This window comes from Liolophura sinensis, chromosome 9 (genome assembly GCF_032854445.1).
Source record: "Liolophura sinensis isolate JHLJ2023 chromosome 9, CUHK_Ljap_v2, whole genome shotgun sequence".
Taxonomy (NCBI): domain Eukaryota; kingdom Metazoa; phylum Mollusca; class Polyplacophora; order Chitonida; family Chitonidae; genus Liolophura; species Liolophura sinensis.
This window is the reverse complement of record NC_088303.1, coordinates 29,713,106-29,737,007: the sequence shown is the minus strand read 5'-3', so window position 1 is coordinate 29,737,007 and position 23,902 is coordinate 29,713,106. Positions and strand designations below refer to the sequence as shown.

The 23,902-nt window shown below is 39.6% G+C and overlaps 2 protein-coding genes across 2 annotated transcripts; one reads left to right on the top strand and one right to left on the bottom strand.

The window, feature by feature from the left end:
* Positions 1-4,498: 4,498 nt before the first annotated feature.
* On the bottom strand, positions 4,499-11,463 carry LOC135474781 (triosephosphate isomerase-like). Its single transcript, XM_064754376.1, has 6 exons — positions 11,283-11,463; positions 8,752-8,875; positions 7,969-8,053; positions 6,721-6,853; positions 5,965-6,138; positions 4,499-5,527 (listed from the first exon to the last, which is right to left on the bottom strand). The coding sequence occupies exons 1-6, from the start codon at positions 11,395-11,397 to the stop codon at positions 5,409-5,411; spliced, it is 750 nt and encodes a 249-aa protein (XP_064610446.1). The 5' UTR covers positions 11,398-11,463; the 3' UTR covers positions 4,499-5,408.
* Positions 11,464-12,410: 947 nt separating this feature from the next.
* Positions 12,411-23,592, top strand: LOC135475772 (DNA damage-binding protein 2-like). The gene is made up of 9 exons (XM_064755712.1): positions 12,411-12,932; positions 14,151-14,342; positions 15,421-15,569; positions 19,327-19,426; positions 20,205-20,382; positions 20,969-21,111; positions 22,007-22,162; positions 22,570-22,615; positions 23,058-23,592. Exons 1-9 carry the CDS (start codon positions 12,411-12,413, stop codon positions 23,297-23,299), a joined length of 1,728 nt encoding a protein of 575 aa, XP_064611782.1. The 3' UTR covers positions 23,300-23,592.
* The last annotated feature ends 310 nt before the right edge of the window (positions 23,593-23,902 follow it).

The window sequence follows — 23,902 nt, the reverse complement described above, 5'->3', positions numbered from 1 at the left end:
ACTGGGCTTTATGTCAGAATTACTGAGTCATTGTAGGACTGAGCTTCACGTCGGAAGGACCAAGTCATTGTAGGACACGGTGTTATGCCAGTCGTAGTAGGGTCGGCTTTATGTCAGAAGCACTGAGTCATTGTAGGACTGAGCTTCACGTCGGAAGGACCAAGTCATTGTAGGACAGGGTGTTATGCCAGTCGTAGTAGGGTCAGCTTTATGTCAGAAGCACTGAGTCATTGTAGGACTGAGCTTCACGTCGGAAGGACCAAGTCATTGTAGGACAAGGTGTTATGCCAGTCGTAGTAGGGTCGGCTTTATGTCAGAAGCACTGAGTCATTGTAGGACTGAGTTTCACGTCGGAAGGACCAAGTCATTGTAGGACAAGGTGTTATGCCAGTCGTAGTAGGGTCGGCTTTATGTCAGAAGCACTGAGTCATTGTAGGACTGAGCTTCACGTCGGAAGGACCAAGTCATTGTAGGACAGGGTGTTATGCCAGTCGTAGTAGGGTCGGCTTTATGTCAGAAGCACTGAGTCATTGTAGGACTGAGCTTCACGTCGGAAGGACCAAGTCATTGTAGGACAGGGTGTTATGCCAGTCGTAGTAGGGTCGGCTTTATGTCAGAAGCACTGAGTCATTGTAGGACTGAGCTTCACGTCGGAAGGACCAAGTCATTGTAGGACAAGGTGTTATGCCAGTCGTAGTAGGGTCGGTTTTATGTCAGAAGTACTGAGTCATTGTAGGACTGAGTTTCACGTCGGAAGGACCAAGTCATTGTAGGACAAGGTGTTATGCCAGTCGTAGTAGGGTCGGCTTTATGTCAGAAGCACTGAGTCATTGTAGGGCTGAGCTTCACGTCGGAAGGACCAAGTCATTGTAGGACAGGGTGTTATGCCAGTCGTAGTAGGGTCGGCTTTATGTCAGAAGCACTGAGTCATTGTAGGACTGAGCTTCACGTCGGAAGGACCAAGTCATTGTAGGACAGGGTGTTATGCCAGTCGTAGTAGGGTCGGCTTTATGTCAGAAGGACTGAGTCATTGTAGGACTGAGCTTCACGTCGGAAGGACCAAGTCATTGTAGGACAAGGTGTTATGCCAGTCGTAGTAGGGTCAGCTTTATGTCAGAATTACTGAGTCATTGTAGGACTGAGCTTCACGTCTGAAGGACCAAGTCATTGTAGGACAGGGTGTTATGCCAGTCGTAGTAGGGTCGGCTTTATGTCAGAAGTACTGAGTCGTTGTAGGACTGAGCTTCACGTCGGAAGGACCAAGTCATTGTAGGACAAGGTGTTATGCCAGTCGTAGTAGGGTCAGCTTTATGTCAGAATTACTGAGTCATTGTAGGACTGGGCTTCACATCGGAAGGACCAAGTCATTGTAGGACAGGGTGTTATGCCAGTCGTAGTAGGGTCAGCTTTATGTCAGAAGCACTGAGTCATTGTAGGACTGAGCTTCACGTCGGAAGGACCAAGTCATTGTAGGACAAGGTGTTATGCCAGTCGTAGTAGGGTCAGCTTTATGTCAGAATTACTGAGTCATTGTAGGACTGGGCTTCACGTCGGAAGGACCAAGTCATTGTAGGACAGGGTGTTATGCCAGTCGTAGTAGGGTCGGCTTTGTCAGCAGTACTGAGTCATTGTAGGGTTGGCTTTGTCCGAATTACCCATCCATTGATGTCTTTATGGCTTTATGTCAGAATAACCTCATCATTGTTGTTCAAAAAGGCAAAAATGTATGGTACCACAAAATACCACAGGCATTTTCCACCCAGACATCAGGCAGATGAAAAATGGGAACTGTCATCCTGTACACAACATAAACGACAGTGAACAGTTCTTCTGGCAATGGTTGTGTGGTTTCCCAACCAGGGTTGCCTTTCAAAGAACTGCTGGCAGTGGATTGTGGCCAAGTAGTAAAAGGTGTTTGTCTTTCAATCACAAAGGCACACAAGGTCCAGGTTCAGTTCCGAGGCTCAGATAGGGAATTTGTAGATTCCCCTGCTCTCACTGCTTGTGGGGCCTTGGCGTAAATACTCAACGATGCTTGTATGACCGCCATTATAGTGCGCATGTTAAACATGGCCAAACGTGGGAAGGTTTCAGTATCTTGCTAAAAGTTGGCAATCCACTTTCCTCCACCCATGAACATGACTGTCACCACATAAGTGAAGAATCCTCGAGTGTGTGGCGCTTCAGCTTGTGTTGAGAGACATGCCACACAAAAAATAGATTGATCTAGTTTGGTCTGTTTACACAGCCTTCATTAACCTCCACGGATGTTCCAACTGTGTATGCTTTTAGGCATTATACATACATGCAAACCATCATAAAGTATGAAACAATTCCTCCAACAATCTCTGTATTCCTTTGAGGGTTTTCAGTTTCTCAAATTTCCAAATGAGGTCTCTGGAAACAAACAGTCAAATGCCAACTCACTTTACACCTAAATGTAAGCCAGTTACTGAACAAATACCGAGGTCGAGCTCCCTCTGCCAATGAGACGCCTAAACTCTGACTAATGAGGTCAAACATCATCATGCTCCTTTGGTATCTACATGTATGCATTTATGGGGTTTAACTGCATATGTAGCAATTTTTCAGTCATATGACGACTCATTAGGTTGTTTATGTATATAAATGTATATTCTGTGTCTTCTTGTGGCAGGGTGAATCCATTCTACCTAAATCCTGCCTCACTAAAGTATCATGCCGAAAACACCAGACATGACACCCCACCAAGTCACATTATTCTGACACCAGGCCAACCAGTTGTTTCCTTGCTGTAACCTCTCAGTGCTGAGTGTAAGGCAACAAGTACCATTTTTGAAGTCTTTGGTATGACCCAACACAGGTTTGATCCAGGGTCTCCTGAGGTGGATGCTCAAACCATGTCCTCTGATATACCACAGACTCTTTCCAATATATTTCTCCCAGACATGTGGATGCCATCTCGCATGTGCATTACAGTGGAACATTTCAGGGTATGATGTGACACAATCAAAAAGGAAGTTTGAACCCAAATTTCAATTTGGCTTATTTAGTCTTGACTAAAGTGTTCATCAAGAACAAAAAAAAAACTACTTCAATATTTCCATTTTTTTTTTTTTTTTTTTTTGTAAACATGTTTTATACACTGGGCAAATTAGAATAAAATCTTACAAATGTTCAAGATTTAATTTGTACTCTACATGCTTGCGCAAATAAAGGTCAGGGGATGGCGTGATCTTTTCTACTGAAGCAGTTTATCTCCCGTAAATAGAGTTTGATTTTCTCTGGGGAGAAGTGGGTGACACACTCAAATATAACTTCTGACAGTGCTGGCTCATATTTTACAAGTACTAATTCCACATAATCTCAACAGGCAGCCAATGTTGTCATACAGTAAGTAATCATACGATTCATTTCTTGGAGACAGCAAAACTATGAGAACAAAAAAAACGTAACTATCCACAATTTTTTTTTTCAAAGCACATTCATAAGAAAGTACTGATTATTAGCACATTGGATTTAGGGATTTCAGCTGTAGACATAAAAACTGATGGAGGTAAGAATGCATTCATGTCTATGCAGCTTTTGTCTTTATGATTTAACTGTATTAGTGTTTCAAATGCTTAGAATCAAAATGTGCCTGTGCTTTAATGGTTAAAGATTTCATTACCACATAAATGAATAAAAACAAAGAAAATTCCAATATATTCATAATTCTCGCATTCTTAAGTTTGCACCAAATGTACAAATAAAAATTGTTGTGGTTCAGAATAGCATTAATATAAAGTTGTGAAAGCCTTCATAACAATGCAAGTAAAAAGGCAGCAAAAAAAAATTAAACGCCTTATCAGAACAAAAGTGATAAAAATGTGACTACATGTATACTAATGAAACAACACAAAGAAATAGCCTTTCAATACTGGTTAAACCAGAAAATACTGGTAAACATTGAATGGTAACAACAGTACAGGGTAGATGCTTTTCACATGACACAAAAAGAACTTGTTCAAGTATAAACTGAATAATAAAAACCAGATCTCCCCAGCAAAGTTACATATGTACACTCTAAAAGTATGAGAACAGTCTAGTTTATGTCCTCCATAGGTAGCTCCAATTCAATAACATGACAATCGTATAGTCAGGAGTTGATTTCTTTATTCAATGAACTGACTACTGTGTTGTAGAATCACTCAGACACCTGTAACATATCCGCTGTTCAACTGATTCTTGTTTAATGAAATACCCATGCAGTACTCTATTTACGTATTTAATCAATGTTTTACATCGTACTCGAGAATATTTCACTTATACGACGGCAGCCGCAGTACTCTGTAACACCCCTTCATATGTGCATGCACCAGTAAATGTTATCCATTTCTCCACTAAACTCTTCCGTGAAGTCAGAGCTGCAAGTTCTTAATTTAATCAATACTTCCTTACTTTAAATATTGTACATGTCATATTAATGCCATAGAAATAACTGAATAAGACATCCAGAAATATTCAGTTATTTCTATGGCATTAATATGACATGTACAATATTTAAATAATTAATGAACAACAATTGCAATCAGTGGGAAAGTTTGGATAAAATGGGGACTAGAAGATGCGTTAGAAAGCCTACAGCAAAGAAAACTTGAGTTGTCACCCCACAGGGTAGAGGTTTCCGAAGAATTTACGTTAAAACCATGTACGAGCTTTCCACAGTTAAGTGTCTGGCTTCATTCAAGTCATAATCCATGCACTCTTAGTGCCTTAAAGTGTTTTTACAGATCCCATGTCAAAATCAAATTATGCTGCCTCTATCAGCTTAAATAAAATGTAGAAAATCATCTTTTTAGCTAGGAACCAAAGTTTATTACGTTAATAGCTCGTTTCAAATCTAAAATACTTCTAATGACACCAAAGCTTGACATCAACCAACATGTAACTTTTCTTCACTCAATCCTAGCCAATTACGTCAATTTAACAGTAGTAACTGTTACACAGTTCACACATAAACATATCTGCACAGATGAAAGACTGATTGAAACTTACTGCATGATCACGATATTCCAGTCTATCCTCACAAGTCATCCACCAAAATTTCACAGTTACTTGATGTGAAGCATGGATAATTCACAAACTCTAATTCTGTGAATTGTTTTTAGACAGATGGCAAAGATCAAGCCTTCTTTTGAAGGCAATGAATTTTTCTTTTCTACACTAAATTATCATAATTTAGGGAAACAAATTGCATTCAAAACTATCTTTCCATGTGTGTAAAAGTACACCTCATTTAAAATTGCCTTAACACTGGTACATCTAGAAAGGCAAATTTTGTCCACACTTGTATTAGAATACAATTCACTGGTATACATGTAGAGGATACATAATACATTGGTATGCGTAAATAAGCAAAAAGCATATTAAATATTCAAGTCCTAGATTCATGATCTAGCATTGACGATTTGTACGAATTCTGGTTTAAGGGATGCTCCGCCTACGAGAAATCCGTCAATGTCTGGCTTGGAACCCAAGTCTTTACAATTCCCACCGTTCACTGATCCTGAAACAAAGAAATACTGGCATATCAGTTTATGAAAAGTTCCATACTATTGTAATAACGGGACTACTGGATCCAGTAGATCCAATAGTAAGTTTCACAAATACACCAATAGTGTAACTCTGAAAAATGAAAGTTCCATTTCGACTCAATACTTCAGCAATGTATTTTGCCATCATCAGGAAATGACAGAATAAACTGCTAAAAATATGGAGTTAAAATAAAGCTTTCAATTTTCAGAGTAACAATATTTGTGTATTTCTTTTGTCTGTTGCACATTTCAACACAGCACCAATAGCTGTACAACTTGGAAAATTTTAAACAGCTTCTGAACAAGGCTAATCACTTGCCAAGACAGTCACTGATACAGCATTCAATGAAGTTCCTCACGGTTGTCTCCCTTGCTAACACCATCGTGAATACTGATATACAATCCTCACCTCCGTACAAAATGCGGACAGCTGCAGCCACATCTGGGGCGACATTTTTGGCGATCCATGCCCTGAGAGACTGATGCACCTCCTGGGCTTGTTCTGGAGAGGCTGTCTTCCCTGTGCCTATAGCCCAGACTGGCTCGTATGCTATTACCACCTGACTCCAGTCCTTCACATTAGCTGAAACAACCGTCCAAATCATAGTTCTATTTCTTTATTTCACGTTTACAATGGCAGCATATCATAGTTGTAGTACTTCAACTTTAAAGCATGTGACCTGTTTCTAACCTGTTTCACATATAACTATCAAAACATAAATTGGGATAAATTCACTGTTTTGCCAAACAATAAAATTTATTATCATAATTCATAGGATAATGTGTAAAATGCTAAAAATGCCAAAAAAACTAAGAATATTTCTCCATTTCTTCATGACATTTTCACAAATTACTGGTCACCTTTAAGACTGCAGGAGTGCCACGGGTAAACCACCGACTTTGGGCAAGTTACTACCAAACTTTCCCTTCTATGATGGACCGTCTTGCATGCCATAATGGTAAAGATATGAGGTCTTCCAACGAACATGAGACTACTCATGGCTCCGCAAGCTCTGCTGATGGTTTCTGGTAACCCGGACCTTGAAACAATGAGAGCAGAAGAATGGAGAAATTCCTTGTACACAGAGTCTTAGAAGAAGAGTCTTATAAACCTGATGACACCAATGATCTGATTGTGGCCTCCAGCATATTTACATGTACTTACGAACAATGGCAAGCATCTGTTTGAAGATGACCTCTTCTGTCTTGCCTGCCTCTCTCTCTTCTAACTTCTCTCCAATACAAGCAATCACCTTAAGTCCTTCTGACAAGGCGTGGGCCACTTTCTGTCCAATAAGCTGACAACAAAACAGATTTATTAATTTCAGCTCTGTACGTGTTCTCTCTGTCTGTTCGTGAAGGCCCTAAGGACATGAAGACTTCGTTTTTTGTGGAGTGACAGTTGTTGCGTATTTGTTCTTGTTTTAATTATTTAATTAGGATTCAATGCCACCTGTAAATGCTTTCAACTGAAAGACCGAGATCAGATCTATCATTGGGAAACCGAGCACAAGAGAAAAAATACCCTTTGCTGGTTAACTGACAAACCTTCTGACTTAGCTTCCAGTGAAGGAGCAGGATCTATATTCGAGGGCCAATCAAAAATGGCAAGAGTGAAACTTTGTGAGAAAAAAAAACACAGGCCTTCAATAAACCTTTTCACAAAAGTCCGTCACCCTAAATGGTACTCAAGTTTACAACTTTGCAGTAGTGCTTTTTCTGTTGTAAAGTGTGCATATCTTCTCATTATATTCATAGTACTAAGGTTTTGCCTCGTTCAGAATAATGCTTCTACAAGACCATATCTCTCAAGAGATGTACATAACCATAACATTTACCTATGGCATGAGTAGACAGCCTAGCTTATATAAAAAGGTCTCGTTCTGGTAAGCGGACATTTTTTGTCTTGAACATTTTTGTTATAATTACAACAGAATACATATATAGAAAATTTTGGCAAAAAATCAATATGCGCAAAGGTATTTTGGAAAAGTCAAAAAATTTACCCTTCACGAAAGCTCTTCCTTGTAACCCTGCAAAATTAAGAAATACTGATGTCTTTTCTTAGTCTAGCCTTTGCTGCTGATTTTAGAACAGTAAATCGATAAAAGTTGAAAGCAGCATCTGTATTTTAACATGGACTGTTCTGTTCGATACATGCTGGTGGAAATAAACTGCATTAAGTAAACCAACCACCAGCAATTTGCTGACAACCATTCCCAGACATGACATCACATAACAGTAGAAGTGGTCTCCAGGTAACTTCATGTTTTAACAACACACTATCACCCACTTGTTGCCAGTCAAGCCCCGAGAACAAAGAGAAGCAAGAATCATTTTTAAATGTTCCCTGTCAGAGTATGAAATTAAGCAACAGTAAACTATTCTCTCCCTTAATTTCACTAGAGCATACCTCATCTGATTCCTCAAACACGTTCCTTCTTTCTGAATGTCCTAGAATCACCCACTGACAGCCCACGTCTTTGATCATGGCAGGGCTAAGCAGAAACGGATATAGTAAGAAATCTCATTAAGCTTTTCATTTTGCCACATACCCTAAATCACCATGAATTTCGTCCATGACTAACTAGTCCATTTTTCCCAATTCTGAGAGTTCTATTGAGTTTATAAAGGTGTTTTGAGATCTGCTTTGAACATGGGATGATATTCTACTGGAAAAATTAAGCACCAGAGCAATATTTTTGTGACGTTCACCTGTCTCTAAAAATGCACTTTTGTGGGCGAAATTTGAGGTCATTTAGGGTACTAATGTTCCAGAAGAAGAAAAATGCTTCACGTAAACAAATAAAATAATAATATAACAAATAATACATGTATACCTTGTCTGTATATGCTATTACTTACTTAATAGACTGAACTGTTTTTTGGTCAAATTAGAGAAAACAACCCTTGGGCTTACTAACTGGTACTGCAGCTTTAAACTGCTTCACAGCTGTCACTTAATGAAAGCTTGAGACGGTTACAAAGTGTGTTCCAAAGTTGGGAGCACCCTGGATATGTAAATAGGGTATAACATCTCATTTTAAAAACCGAATATCTTTTTAATTTATTGAATAATCCTATCCATGTGATTGCACATTTGGAAATATCCTTTCTTCTGAAATCTGACAAAACACACTGGCTTTAAAACCAGAACTGTAGATGCTACATGTTAATCTGAACAACTGACTAATACCTTATTTCACCAGTAAATGCTCCTTTAGGCACTTTGTAGCAATTCTGTGCGGCGACTCCAACACTACCACCAAGGCTCTGCTGAACATACTCCAAATACAGACTTGGGGGGCTAACCACAACCTCTGTTGGAAACAAAAAACATGATGTTTAATGCAAATTATAAATATGATTTATGTTTATAGATATTCTTAACATGTAACACCTGAGCAAATATTCAGTTTTCAATCCCAGAGCCACAAATTATAATCTTGAAAAAACTTTTTCTTTCACCATGTCACTTTTACAGCTCTGTACTCTTCAGTTCCGTAATCTCCCTAATCTAGTTTACCTGCCTCAACGTTTAATCAATGAACTGAAAAATCCAGTCAGTCCATTCTGCAGGGCACTGTGAACTGAAATGGGCCATTAAATCCACTTAAAAAAGGCTGCACAGGCCAATAAGCCCAATCGACATTTCAGGTGTCTCGCAAGTTAACGCAGATATCGGAGAGACAGGTGGGGGCTCTCGCAAATTAAAGTAGAAAAAAAGACTTTATTTTACTGTAGTTGCTAGATTGAATACACATCTGTCTGGTGCCATTGGCACCTAACATAAAATCAGGTCCTTTAGCTACGGTAGTTTACAACAGCCCCCACCTTGTCTCGGCTAAATCTGCATGGACATATAAGTGCAGTCACACCAGTTCACGTAGATATGGTCAAGACAGGGTGGGGCCTGGGAGATTAGTAATCAATTGTTTTCTGAAATTTTACGATGATTTCAGAATGTGGCTCAAATGATGTGCCAAGCAGACAGAGCCACACTCACTTTTAGTATCAAACAAGATGTTCAACATGTTCTGTAAGTATTGGTTTCAGAACATTTTAATGATGTTATTTTGTCCTAACCTATTCCACTATGTACAACAAATCAAACAATTTCAGCGAACAAGTTGCTTCCACTTAGATGGGTTGGTCGCCATTTTTAGGTGCCGAACTCGCCATCATGTAACCCGGGGATTCCAGCTAGAAACATCATAAGCTGTCAAATTATAAATAGCTTGTGTGTCACACAGAGCTTCTTGCATATTCAGTTCACCCCGACCACAAAGGCTAAATAAGAACATCTCTCAGTTCTTTAGATTTGTTGACAAGTCGTTGCAAAGAAACTCTTTGCTCATGCACCTATTTTGTGGCAAAATGACAGCTGCAATTAATACAATTTCCACTCAATATCTGGCTCTTCTGACGTTTCTCCGCTACCGCATGTGACCATTTGCCAAGGGACGGGGAAGCTCAGTGAACAAAAACATATGATGCAAAGACCAGGGTTTCACGATGTCAAATGACATGAAATTGATTACTGCATGTAGAGTCCACACATGGAATAAGTATACAGAAGCAAAGACCTGTCAAAACACCAAGGATTTACTCTATGCGTTGATCTGGAAATGATAACATGTATGCAGACATGATTTATCTGTCATCAATGCATAAATCTACAAGGTCAAGGTTTTATTTAAGATTTAATATCTAAGATTTAAGGCCGCGGTTAAGGTACAACAGTGAGCTCCTCAGATATCATTCTAGAAGTGTGTAAAGCTGATCTAGCAGCTGGGTACGGAAGTACATTGTTAAATCTGCTGTCAGCTTCACGCATGGAGCTAGGAGCAGTTCATGGCTATGTGAGGCCATACAAGCGTAGTCATCCAGGGCTACTCACATCATAGTTATTTGTACAGGTTTCCAACTATGATTACATCTTGTTGGTATTTAGATTCTGATAACATACTGGGTCTAGTGGACGGACAGAGAGACAAACAGAGAGACACAAACCTTCAGACTTCGATCAGGCACATTAGCTCTGTAGGGCTGTGATTACGTATCCTGTCACAGCCATGTCTTGTTCCATGATCTTACCTTGAACAACTCTGTTCTTCCCTTGATGACTTCAGTATACTACTGCTGGGAATCAAATAATCTGTTTGTCTGTAATCACAGTCGTCTCAGTCGTCATCAGTTTGAGGTAGATGTTCCAATGTGTTGGAAACATGGCGGTTGGGGAACACCTACTTGGAGCTGATAGCTGAGGAGACTGTGACTACGTACAGACAAATTATTTGGTGCCCATTAGAAGTATACTGAAACCAGCAAGCCAAGTACACAGGAGCTCAAGGTAAGCTAATGGAATAAGACAGGGCTGTGATAGTATAAATAATCACAGCCCTGCAGAGCTACAGGCACATTAGCTCTGACTGGCCATCTCTTCATCGTAAAGTTAACCGGCCCTGATGCCAACAATGCTACCTGTCATATAATAGGCACCTGCTTTTACTAGCGATCGGAAGAGGTGACATCTGGGAGAGATGATCATTTCGGTCAACTACAAGTACGGACGGACACTTTTTATCCGCTCCAACAGCTATGTGTGAGGGACAGCAGGTAATACTGGGCCGTTATCCATTAGGATGAAGAGACGGGCCGTCGGAGCTACGGGTACATGTGCATGATGTAGTGGGGAATGGGGGCTACAAGCTGCGAAAAAATTACCCGTGTTTTCTGACAATGGGCCTGCTTTGAGAAATTTGACTATTTCGTCAATACTTTGCTTGTTCCCATTCATCTTCCAGTTGCCTCCCACGAAAAATTTCCTCTGGCTTGCCATTGTGTAGGTTTGTAGTGAAGTTTACTACAGTGAAGATCAACCCGGCGATTCAGCCTTGCTGTTTCCTTGAACTTCTCAAGGTCATTTGCAAAAGCTAGACATCGATTCGTAACATCCAATTCTCACGACTTTAATCTTTTGAAATGTTGTTTATTTAATTTTGAATTATTTAATATAAAATAAAGAACTGATTGAAATAATTGAAAATTGTAGTGTAGAAAACTGTTAAAGATTAATACCTAATCCGAAAATGCGTCTTTACAGGATGTTTCCCAAGATGCAACAGAACTCCCGCGTAAGTTACGTAAGTCAATGTGTATTTGTTGACAAGCAAGAACTGTAAGATTCGAACTCAAGATTCTCTGACAGGTTTGCTTTATATGCATTGTAGACAAGAAACTAATGTAAAATGCTTTCGTAAACGTGTGAGACTAAAAGTTAGTATTCGAAGCCAAACCTGTCGTTGATGGCTGTAGTTGATGAACAGAATTTAACAGTGTAACATTGTTGAGTATCGTTGTCCTAAAAATTCCAGGGCCACCTCGATCCTTGGCCGAGGTGGTCAGTACGCCAGCGCAGCGCAATGACCCAGCAACCTCCCCCCAATACGATCACTGTGAGTTCAAATCCAGCTCGTGCTGGCTTCCGCTCCAGCCGTACGTGGGAAGGTCTGTCAGCAACCTGCGGATGGTGGTGGGTCTCCCCCGTGCTCTGCTCGGTTTTCTCCCATCATAATGCTGGCCGTCGTGTAAGTGAAATATTCTTGAGTAAGCGTACTGTGTAAAACACCAATCAAATAAATAAAGAAATAATAGTTCCAGATTCTCCATTCTACAAAGCACTTTGCAGAACAATTGATGTGGACCTTTGAATCTACTCTAAAACAATTACCCCACACGCCACTTTGAATCTACTCTAAAACAATTACCCCACACGCCAATTTCTGTTGTGGTCACATTTACCTAAATGTGTCCTTGTGTTGTTGTGATTTTAGCAGAAGAAGTGCTTTAGTCATGGGGAAAGCTGACAAATGTCAGGATAAAGTGTTGTCAGCTCGTCACAGTGCCAGGAAGAGGAAGCAAGCTAACACCTCAACAGGAGATGAAAATACAGACTTGAATGGCAATATTCCCGTAAAAAATGTGAAGAGAACAACTAAACAACAACAGAGCTCAGGACTAGATGGAAATAATGACACGAACGTCAAGTTACCACCTAAGGCCTCTAGTAAACAGACTAACAAAACTTCACGGAAATCCAAACTAAAACCGCAATGTGAAGATACAGGGTGTGATGAGACCATTAATGTCCAAGGCGAAACATCAAGTAAATATTCTTGGACAGATGACAGTGGGAATAAAGAAATCCATGACATCAGAACTTTTGCACCAGAATTTGACTTGGATTTCTTCAAGACTAGAGCTTCCGAGATCAAGATAAGACCGAGCAGTCACGGTGGATGGGACAGTGTCAACTTTGTACATTTTCTCTGTAATAAACAACTTGGAGTGAGACAACCACAAAAACTTCAGAAGGCAAGTTTTTTTGAATGAAAAAGGTACATTCCAACCTTTAAAATTTGGTATGTGTTAGTAGGCTTAATGAGAATTCTCGGCCTTTGGCCCATAAATTGACTGCCATCATATAAGTGAAATATTTTTGAGTCTTTCATTCAATAACAATAAAATAAATAAATACATAAATAATGAGACTTCTAGAATTCAAAAGAAAAACACAGGTGAGACAGAGCTATTGGTAAGCATTCTCCAAGTAGGAGAAAGATTGGTAATTATTTATATACATGTAACACACTGTTGGAAAGAATAAAAGACTACATGCTGTAACAAACTACTATTGAGTTGAGGAACTTTAGATGTATTTTACTAGTACTACCCTAATTCCTCAACCTTTTGGCATATGAAAGAGCAACTTACAGTGCAGTTGATGCGCACTTTTAATTTGATTTTGAAGACAAAGCTAGATTGGTTTTATTGGTCAATTTCAATAAACTTTCTTCAAAGGTATAATTTTATCAGTATATACAGAATAATGCCTTCATAATATGCTTGAACAAACACCTTGCAAACATGCAAAAGGTTGAAGTATTACAGTATTATGCACTGATTTTTTGTGCTCGTATTGGGGGAAACATTCAGATTTAACAGTAGCCTTCATGATAGAGACAACCAGTTGTAGATCTGTAACCACGAAGTCCATATCTGTTGACACAGTGATTGTTATCTTCCTGATACATTCAAAACTCGTAAAGATGAAAAGTATTGTTAATCTTGAATACTAATTACAAGTGATAGCTTTGGGGCCGTCCATGACTCTAAACCTGAAAAATATGAGTCTGAGATTTTTGAAAACAGTGATGTAGAGAATGTGGCAAGGCTTATTTGTCAGTGTTATATACATTCACTGAAGTACATTTACTTGGGTCACCTTGGTCCATTATAGTTGTCAGTAACATTGTCAACATGATTTTGGGGTGAAAACAGGTGCTTTCCAAAATATCACGCACCTGTTTTAAGGTTTGTAGCTTAGTAGACTGAAGTGTTGCTCTGGTGTCATCAGGTGCTTCCTTGACCAGTGAGGTCGCAGCCTTCAAGCCTTCAGTGGCTTAGCTGCGGCTTCAAGTCAGAAGGTTTCTCATATATCTGGTAAGTCTAATCTCTGTCAAGGAAGTAAAAAATTCAAGATTACATGGTTGTAGGCCATTCAATACATAAATAAATAAATCTGAATTGCAGGCTGTTTCCAAACCCCTCGTTTCCATGCTGTCAGAGCTCCAGTTCTATCGAATGGCCTCCCCCTTTGACAGAAGAGTGACTGCTTTGGATTGGCATCCCACAAACTCTAATGTTGTTGTTGCTGGATCCAAGGGTGGGGACATTATCCTGTGGAACATAGAGTCAGCCAACGAGGATATGTTCAAGCATGGTGTAAGTCTGGGGTGTATACCACCACCTAGATCTGTAAATGTGCTACATGTAGTTACCATTTGACATTTGTGATGTGGAAAACTGATAGCTGGCATTTCAGGAGTCCCGTGGGTTCACGCAGATATGGACAAGACAGGGTGGGGACACAGCTAAAAGGCAAGATTTTACAGTACTTAATAGACTGAATACATATCTCGATAGCCGAGTCTGTCAGCCCAATGGCACCGTTAGCAACTGCCTTAAAATCACGCCTTTTAGCTGTGTTAGTTCGCGAAAGTCCTCGCCCTGTCTCCCCTTAACCTGCATGAGCTTATGTGAATCCTGAAGTGCTGACTCATCTTATACAGGCTGGTATGTCGTTGGTACCCTAAATCCTCCACAGAAAAATCATGTATCTTTTTGGAGTTAAGCATCAGGATCATGTCAAACAAGTGTCCCTACATTTATATTCATCTAGGTGGTACACAATGACAACACACCACACACTTCTAAATCTTGCATAGTGCATGAAGCCTGTGGAAAGTCAACATGCCTGAATGTTTCTGTACTGTTACAGCCCATAATGTAAATATGTAATTCCATAACCTTGTAAGCAGACTTTCTAAAGAAGAATTTTTCCCAAAATAACTGAATTAAATTTAGACCTACACATATTTCCCTTTTAAGAGAGGCTGGGAGAATTCCAGCAGGTTTGGTAGAGAACAACCTCGTGTGCAGCTTAGATTCTGGAATAAAATACCAACATCATATGATTTTTACATAGTTATCTCCCTTAGTGCAGATAATGTTTCAAAGTCTTGAAGAAAAAGAAAGCATTTTGGGAGGGTATGTGCCTTAATAGATTGGAATGTTATTACATATGATGTTTAATGCAGGACATCAAAATTAGGCATATGTGGACGTATCCCTTGAACCTGAGGCCCATTGAAGTACCATGTCATAGGCCTTTCCAAACTCTTACCAATACTTAAGAATACCTTTGACCAGTCATAAACTTTACGGGTACTGCTATAATTTATAATGAAGGGTCTAAATGTTGAAATCACCACATCTTGTACTATTGAGTTATTGTTTGCAGATTGGCCCAGGGGGCTCAGTACAAGCCTTAAAGTTTTGGCCGAAGAATGACAAATATTTATTGACCGCTTCCATTGATGGCCAAGTTGCCCTGCAAGATGTAGAGGGGAAGAAGAGTAGTATTATATCTGACACCATGGACTGTATGGAGTGAGTATAATGTCTGACACCATGGACTGTATGGAGTGAGTATAATGTCTGACACCATGGACTGTATGGAGTGAGTATAATGTCTGACACCATGGACTGTATGGAGTGAGTATTATATCTGACACCATGGTCTGTATGGAGTGAGTATTATATCTGACACCATGGACTGTATGGAGTGAGTATTATATCTGACACCATGGACTGTATGGAGTGAGTATTATATCTGACACCATGGTCTGTATGGAGTGAGTATTATATCTGACACCATGGACTGTATGGAGTGAGTATAATGTCTGACACCATGGACTGTATGGAGTGAGTATAATGTCTGACACCATGGACTGTATGGAGTGAGTATTATATCTGACACCATGGACTGTATGGAGTGAGTATAATGTCTGACACCATGGTCTGTATGGAGTGAGTATTATATCTGACACCATGGTCTGTATGGAGTGAGTATTATATCTGACACCATGGACTGTATGGAGTGAGTATTATATCTGACACCATGGACTGTATGGAGTGAGTATTATATCTGACACCATGGTCTGTATGGAGTGAGTATAATGTCTGACACCATGGACTGTATGGAGTGAGTATTATATCTGACACCATGGTCTGTATGGAGTGAGTATAATGTCTGACACCATGGTCTGTATGGAGTGAGTATTGTATCTGACACCATGGACTGTATGGAGTGAGTATTATATCTGACACCATGGACTGTATGGAGTGAGTATTATATCTGACACCATGGTCTGTATGGAGTGAGTATTATATCTGACACCATGGACTGTGTGGAGTGAGTATTATATCTGACACCATGGTCTGTATGGAGTGAGTATTATATCTGACACCATGGACTGTGTGGAGTGAGTATTATATCTGACACCATGGTCTGTATGGAGTGAGTATTATATCTGACACCATGGTCTGTATGGAGTGAGTATAATGTCTGACACCATGGACTGTATGGAGTGAGTATAATGTCTGACACCATGGAGTGAGTATAATGTCTGACACCATGGAGTGTATGGAGTGAGTATAATGTCTGACACCATGGACTGTATGGAGTGAGTATAATGTCTGACACCATGGACTGTATGGAGTGAGTATAATGTCTGACACCATGGACTGTATGGAGTGAGTATAATGTCTGACACCATGGACTGTATGGAGTGAGTATAATGTCTGACACCATGGACTGTATGGAGTGAGTATAATGTCTGACACCATGGACTGTATGGAGTGAGTATAATGTCTGACACCATGGTCTGTATGGAGTGAGTATAATGTCTGACACCATGGACTGTATGGAGTGAGTATAATGTCTGACACCATGGAGTGTATGGAGTGAGTATTATATCTGACACCATGGTCTGTATGGAGTGAGTATTATATCTGACACCATGGACTGTATGGAGTGAGTATAATGTCTGACACCATGGACTGTGTGGAGTGAGTATTATATCTGACACCATGGTCTGTGTGGAGTGAGTATTATATCTGACACCATGGTCTGTGTGGAGTGAGTATTATATCTGACACCATGGACTGTATGGAGTGAGTATAATGTCTGACACCATGGACTGTATGGAGTGAGTATTATATCTGACACCATGGACTGTATGGAGTGAGTATTATATCTGACACCATGGACTGTATGGAGTGAGTATTATATCTGACACCATGGACTGTATGGAGTGAGTATAATGTCTGACACCATGAACTGTATGGAGTGAGTATTATATCTGACACCATGGTCTGTATGGAGTGAGTATTATATCTGACACCATGGTCTGTATGGAGTGAGTATTATATCTGACACCATGGACTGTATGGAGTGAGTATAATGTCTGACACCATGGTCTGTATGGAGTGAGTATTATATCTGACACCATGGACTGTATGGAGTGAGTATAATGTCTGACACCATGGACTGTATGGAGTGAGTATAATGTCTGACACCATGGACTGTATGGAGTGAGTATTATATCTGACACCATGGACTGTATGGAGTGAGTATAATGTCTGACACCATGGTCTGTATGGAGTGAGTATTATATCTGACACCATGGACTGTATGGAGTGAGTATTATATCTGACACCATGGTCTGTATGGAGTGAGTATTATATCTGACACCATGGACTGTATGGAGTGAGTATAATGTCTGACACCATGGACTGTATGGAGTGAGTATTATATCTGACACCATGGACTGTATGGAGTGAGTATAATGTCTGACACCATGGAGTGTATGGAGTGAGTATAATGTCTGACACCATGGACTGTATGGAGTGAGTATTATATCTGACACCATGGACTGTATGGAGTGAGTATAATGTCTGACACCATGGACTGTGTGGAGTGAGTATAATGTCTGACACCATGGACTGTATGGAGTGAGTATAATGTTTGACACCATGGAGTGTATGGAGTGAGTATAATGTCTGACACCATGGACTGTATGGAGTGAGTATAATGTCTGACACCATGGTCTGTATGGAGTGAGTATAATGTCTGACACCATGGACTGTATGGAGTGAGTATAATGTCTGACACCATGGAGTGTATGGAGTGAGTATTATATCTGACACCATGGTCTGTATGGAGTGAGTATTATATCTGACACCATGGACTGTATGGAGTGAGTATAATGTCTGACACCATGGACTGTGTGGAGTGAGTATTATATCTGACACCATGGTCTGTATGGAGTGAGTATTATATCTGACACCATGGACTGTATGGAGTGAGTATAATGTCTGACACCATGGAGTGTATTATATCTTACACCATGGACTGTGTGGAGTGAGTATTATATCTTACACCATGGTCTGTATGAAGTGAGTATAATGTCTGACACCATGGTCTGTATTGAGTGAGTATAATGTCTGACACCATGGAGTGTATTATATCTTACACCATGGGCTGTGTGGACTGAGTATTATATCTAACACCATGGTCTGTATGGAGTGAGTATAATGTCTGACACCATGGAGTTTGTTATATCTGACACCATGGACTGTATGGAGTGAGTATTATATCTGACACCATGGTCTGTGTGGAGTGAGTATTATATCTGACACCATGGTCTGTATGGAGTGAGTGTTATATCTGACACCATGGACTGTATGGAGTGAGTGTTATATCGGACGCCATGGACTGTATGGAGTGAGTGTTATATCGGACACCATGGACTGTGTGGAGTGAGTATAATGTCTGACACCATGGTCTGTATTGAGTGAGTATTATATCTGACACCATGGTCTGTATGGAGTGAGTATAATGTCTGACACCATGGAGTTTGTTATATCCGACACCATGGACTGTATGGAGTGATTATTATACCTGACACCATGGACTCTATGGTGTGAGTGATATTTCTGACACCATGGACTCTATGGAGTGAGTATTATATCTGACACCATGCAGTCAGAGGGTAGGAGGTGTGTCCGGCACCTTTTCCTGGTTGGTGGTAAAACTAACCAGCAAATCAGAAAATGTTCTGAATTTTGGAATGTAATCCCAATCGAATAAATGAAAAAAGCAACAAAAGAGCCATGCCTGAGATCATCGCTTAAGATATGTTCGTTGGGCATAACCTGAAAGACCATTGAAAATCTGAGTCCTTCTCTGAAGTTTTTATTTGACAGGAGCTTTTTCTCTCTCAATGTTAATTTCTGTTTCTCTTGTTAGTGTTAAATACCCATCAGGCAAGTAATCATCCTGCCTGATTTCTGATGGTTGTAGTTACTGGTACTGCTCCGTGGATGTCAGTGCGACCAGAGATGTTGTGCTCACAGGAGATAATGTTGGAAATACCCTTCTTCTCACCCCAAAGGGTAAGAAGGTCAGTATGTACAATTGTTGCTCTTTTGGGTGAAAAAATAGCGATGACATTTACTTAACCACATAAGGTTGCCTTTGTCTTTACTCTCTAAACCATGTTAGTTGTGAAGAGATTTGCTGCTGTGAATGTTTGAAAGGCTCATTTCAGTGTCTAACCTAATTCCCCGACCTTTTCGCACATGAAAGAACAACTTTTAGTGCAATGTATGTACAAAACTACATCGGCAGGGTTGACCAATTTGAGGGCTTTCTAAAAAGTATAATTTTATCAGTCTACAAAGAAGAATGCCTTCAGAATATGCTTGAATAAACACATGCGAAATATTTGAATAATTACAGTAGTAATCCAAAAGTGTTTTGTACATTAGATAATCGTAGACTGATCTTTCATGATAAGATAGAAGCATGTGTGGAATGTTATGACTAAGATTTCTCCCAAACATTTTGGTAAGCTTTTCACCTGTCAATTGTTTCCGGGCATGTATCTTTTTTATTGGAGAAATTGAAATACTCAAAAATAAAATGAGAAAAGAAGATAAATGGGATCTTGTGCTAAAGTGCATTGTGTTATCTAGTTTTATTACTGTTTCAGTAGGTTTCCACCCACCATAATGCTGGCTGCTGTCGAATAAGTGAAATATTTTTGAGTACAGTGTAGAACAACTATGAAATAAATAAATAAATACTGTTTCAAAATATGTGAGTTTTTCTACCTGTTTATAGGTATGATAACCTCAATATGGAGCTTACATATCTAATTATGTGTTTACATATTCCAGATTTGGTCCCACCGACTTCACAGGTCAAAGGTCACTCATGTTGAATGGAGTCCGCGAGAGGATTGGCTCTTCTGTACTGCATCATGTGACCAAACAGTCAAATTTTGGGATGTTCGCATGATCAAAGGACGAGAAAGTTCACTTGTTGATCTCAAACACACAAAGCCAGTTAATTCTGGTAATTCTGTTTATTTGACATAAATGTTTTTTGCATTCATAATCTAAAAGATCAGTGTTCTGTACTTAATTAAGTTTGAAATGCTAGGTGTCAACAGTATTGTGCTGTATATTTGAAGATATAAACCTTTTCATCCTATAAACATGTGGTAGATCTGGTGGATCAATTTAGGGGGAATGTCCTACTTTGTGGGTTACTAAAACACATACATTTAGCCAGGGATTGGGTGGGGTGTCTCAGTGTCTGGGAGATGCTTTCTTCGTACAAAATTAACGTGTGGGAGATAGGGAAAATTGGAAATGAGACAGCCTGCTTTCAGTTTCTGGCTATTAAAATCTATGCTGATACAGGAAACTGATGACCATCCGCAGGTTGCTGGCGGACCATTCCACGTACAACTGGAGAGGAAACTAGCTCGAGCCGGACTTGAACTCACAGAAATCTTATTGGTGAGAGGCTTGGAAGTCATTGTCATGACTGTGCCACAGGCTATAAACCGCTTGTTACGGTGGCTACAACATTAATGGTATGTCAAGTGAATCAGGCTAGTAATCCTCTTTTCTTTTTTTTTCTTTTTTTCGGACAGCTTACTTCAGCTTAACAGATGGATGTCGCCTTCTGACAACAGATCAGAAAAATGAGATCAGAGTTTACACTGCCCCATCTTGGACACTAGAGACGTCTATTGCGCACCCACACCGATTTTTCCAACACATAACACCCATAAAGGTATAGTAATGTAGTCTATCAGTTAATGGCAGGCTGAGTGTATAGTGTTACTTCTGAGGTGTGTTAGGTAACTAGAAAGTTTTAATACTAGACTTATTATAAACCTTGTGTGTAAGTCTTTGAGATAAATAGCTATCATTAATTGTTTGTACAGTCAAATTTTCTGTAAATATTTTGTGTCTTTGACTATGGCTAACAGAAAAAAATATGAAAGATTTTTAGATTCTTGACGGCAGTCAAGATTATCAAATGCGAAACCAATATTGTCAGTGTAAACTCCTGACAGACCTCCTGATGAAAGATCAGTGTAAACTCCTGACAAACCTCCTGATGAAAGGTCAGTGTAAACTCCTGACAAACCTCCTGATGAAAGGTCAGTGTTAACTCCTGACGAACCTTCTGATGAAAGGTCAACGTAAACTCCTGACAAACCTCCTGATGAAAGGTCAATGTAAACTCCTGACAAACCTCTTGATGAAAGGTCAGTGTAAACTCCTGACAAATGAAAGGTCAGTGTAAACTCCTGACAAACCTCCTGATGAAAGGTCAGTGTAAACTCCTGACAAACCTCCTGATGAAAGGTCAACGTAAACTCCTGACAAACCTCCTGATGAAAGGTCAATGTAAACTCCTGACAAACCTCTTGATGAAAGGTCAGTGTAAACTCCTGCCAAATGAAAGGTCAGTGTAAACTCCTGACAAACCTCCTGATGAAAGGTCAGTGTAAACTCCTGACAAACCTCCTGATGAAAGGTCACACCTAAAGCAGCGAGACCTGGATTACAGCTCGGCTTCAGTGATCAATGACCTGACAATTTGTGTGTCTTTATTGTCGCTTCACAAGAAAAGTGAAACAAGACATTCACTTTTGACTTGGATCTCATTTTTCTGGCAGGCTCATTGGCATCCACTCCAGGACCTGGTTGTTGTTGGCCGGTACCCAGATCCCAACTTCCAGGAGAATGACTCCAGAACTATTGATATCTTTGATGCTCCCTCAGGTGGATTGGTCTGTCAACTCCAGGATCCTTCTGTGACAGGATTGATTTCTGTAAGTCATCAGTTATTCCACGTTCCTTAGTTTTAACAGTTAAATAACTAGGGAATATTATCCTCTACATTACAGCTAAGAGTAGGAAGGATGAGAATTCGTATATTGAAGGAAATTTTCTTCCAGTAAAGACATTAGCTGCATCAAAGAGTTACGGAATCGTTTCTTATTGGCTGGTGTGAGAGATAGGCAAGTCCAGGCTATTCTTAGACTGAGCTGAATTTTAGACACGACAGATTTAATTTGGCGTGACCACTGTTGGACAATCAGCGTTGATTCTGTATCCCTTTAAACTGGATGAAAACAGTTAACAGCATTATTTGTCTTAAAATGCCCCGTTTCAGTCAAAATTCATTTTATGAAGTCAGCCTGTGTGTGAATGTGCTATTGCCTTTTATTTTTTTCAGCTGAACAGATTCAATCCCCAAGGAGATGTGTTAGCCTCAGCTATGGGTGAGAATGATTTATTCATTTTTATGCAACCGTTTTTCGAATTGTATTATGGTTTGGTGTTACCACAATTCACTTAAATAGTTATAAAATTGGATCAGTTTTCATCTCTACCAATAGAGCAGTAGCCTGTTGAAAATGGGTGAAGTCACTTTAAAATTCACCATCATAAGTTTCTCACCATACAAACATTTCCGATTTGTCGCTATAGGACACCAATTCAATCATTCAAAAGCAATACAGTTGCAAATAGGTAAACCAGGTGTCCTCACACATAAGTTACAAGTGTTCAATCCCTGTGTGGCGTTATAGAGTTGTTACTTTCGCCGAGAATGGAAAGGTAAGTATGAACTTTGCGATGAGAAAGGACACGAGGGATGTATGGGCATAAGGCCAATATAACCAAAGTGCCGGTGTGTTAATTATCATTGTTCTTGTTTTATAGGGTACAATATAATTGCATGGAGCCGAAAAGAGGAAGTGCTGAAGAAACAAGAAATACTATTGGCTGAGCTGAAGAAAAAGGCCTTATCAGCTGACAGAGGATTGGCTGTAGGAGGAGGGCGAAGAGGTCAAGGTTCAAGTAAATCAAGGTCACAGACAAAACAAACAAAAACAAAAGCTACAGAAACAAAAAGTAAATCTGAAACGAAAACAAAGTCAAAGACAAAGGAAACGAAAAGATAGTGGTGCTTTTGTACAGATTGTTGTTCCCCATTTGAATGAATAGTGAAAAAAAAGGACATTATATCAGGCAAGGTTTCTAAAGAATGCTCAAAAAATATTGTCAAATGGACACTTGTTTACTTCGCTTTTATCATGCCATAATGAGATTGTATAAGCTGTCTAATACACGGATGCTCATGTGGGATGTCATATATATATGACAGGTAGTTAAATTATTTCTGGTGCCATGAACTTGTATTGGCTCTCGTCTACCAGGGGTTCACTCTTCAGTGCTAGTGACAGGTAGAATAAAACTGTGGCAGCAGTTTGGCTATTGTTACCTGTGTGTTGTAGTACATCGAATCAAATATGTTGATTAGGTAGAGAATAGCTTAGCTTTTGTTAGGAAAAAAATTTTTATGTTTAATATGTTGATTAGGTAGAAAATAGTGTAGCTTTTGTAAAGTAGAGATATATCAGTGAAAAAATCAAAAATGTTTAAAGAAAGATAAAAATGTGAAACACATAAAATGTTAAACAATTGCTCTAAAAGTAACAGACACGCTGTGTGAAATGAAGCAACTCGTGTAATACAAAAGGAATTTCCCTCAAGCAGCATGAAAT

Coding starts and splice junctions, on each gene's coding strand:
- LOC135474781 (XM_064754376.1), bottom strand. CDS start 11,397: ATGGCAAGCCAGAGGAAATTTTTCGTGGGAGGCAACTGGAAGATGAAT. Junction 8,054..8,751: donor GCATTTACTGGTGAAATAAG/GTATTAGTCAGT, acceptor GTTTCTGCTTAG/CCCTGCCATGATCAAAGACG. Junction 6,139..6,720: donor ACAGATGCTTGCCATTGTTC/GTAAGTACATGT, acceptor CGGTTGTTTCAG/CTAATGTGAAGGACTGGAGT.
- LOC135475772 (XM_064755712.1), top strand. CDS start 12,411: ATGGGGAAAGCTGACAAATGTCAGGATAAAGTGTTGTCAGCTCGTCAC. Junction 14,343..15,420: donor AGGATATGTTCAAGCATGGT/GTAAGTCTGGGG, acceptor TATTGTTTGCAG/ATTGGCCCAGGGGGCTCAGT. Junction 15,570..19,326: donor GACACCATGGACTGTATGGA/GTGAGTATAATG, acceptor TGATGGTTGTAG/TTACTGGTACTGCTCCGTGG.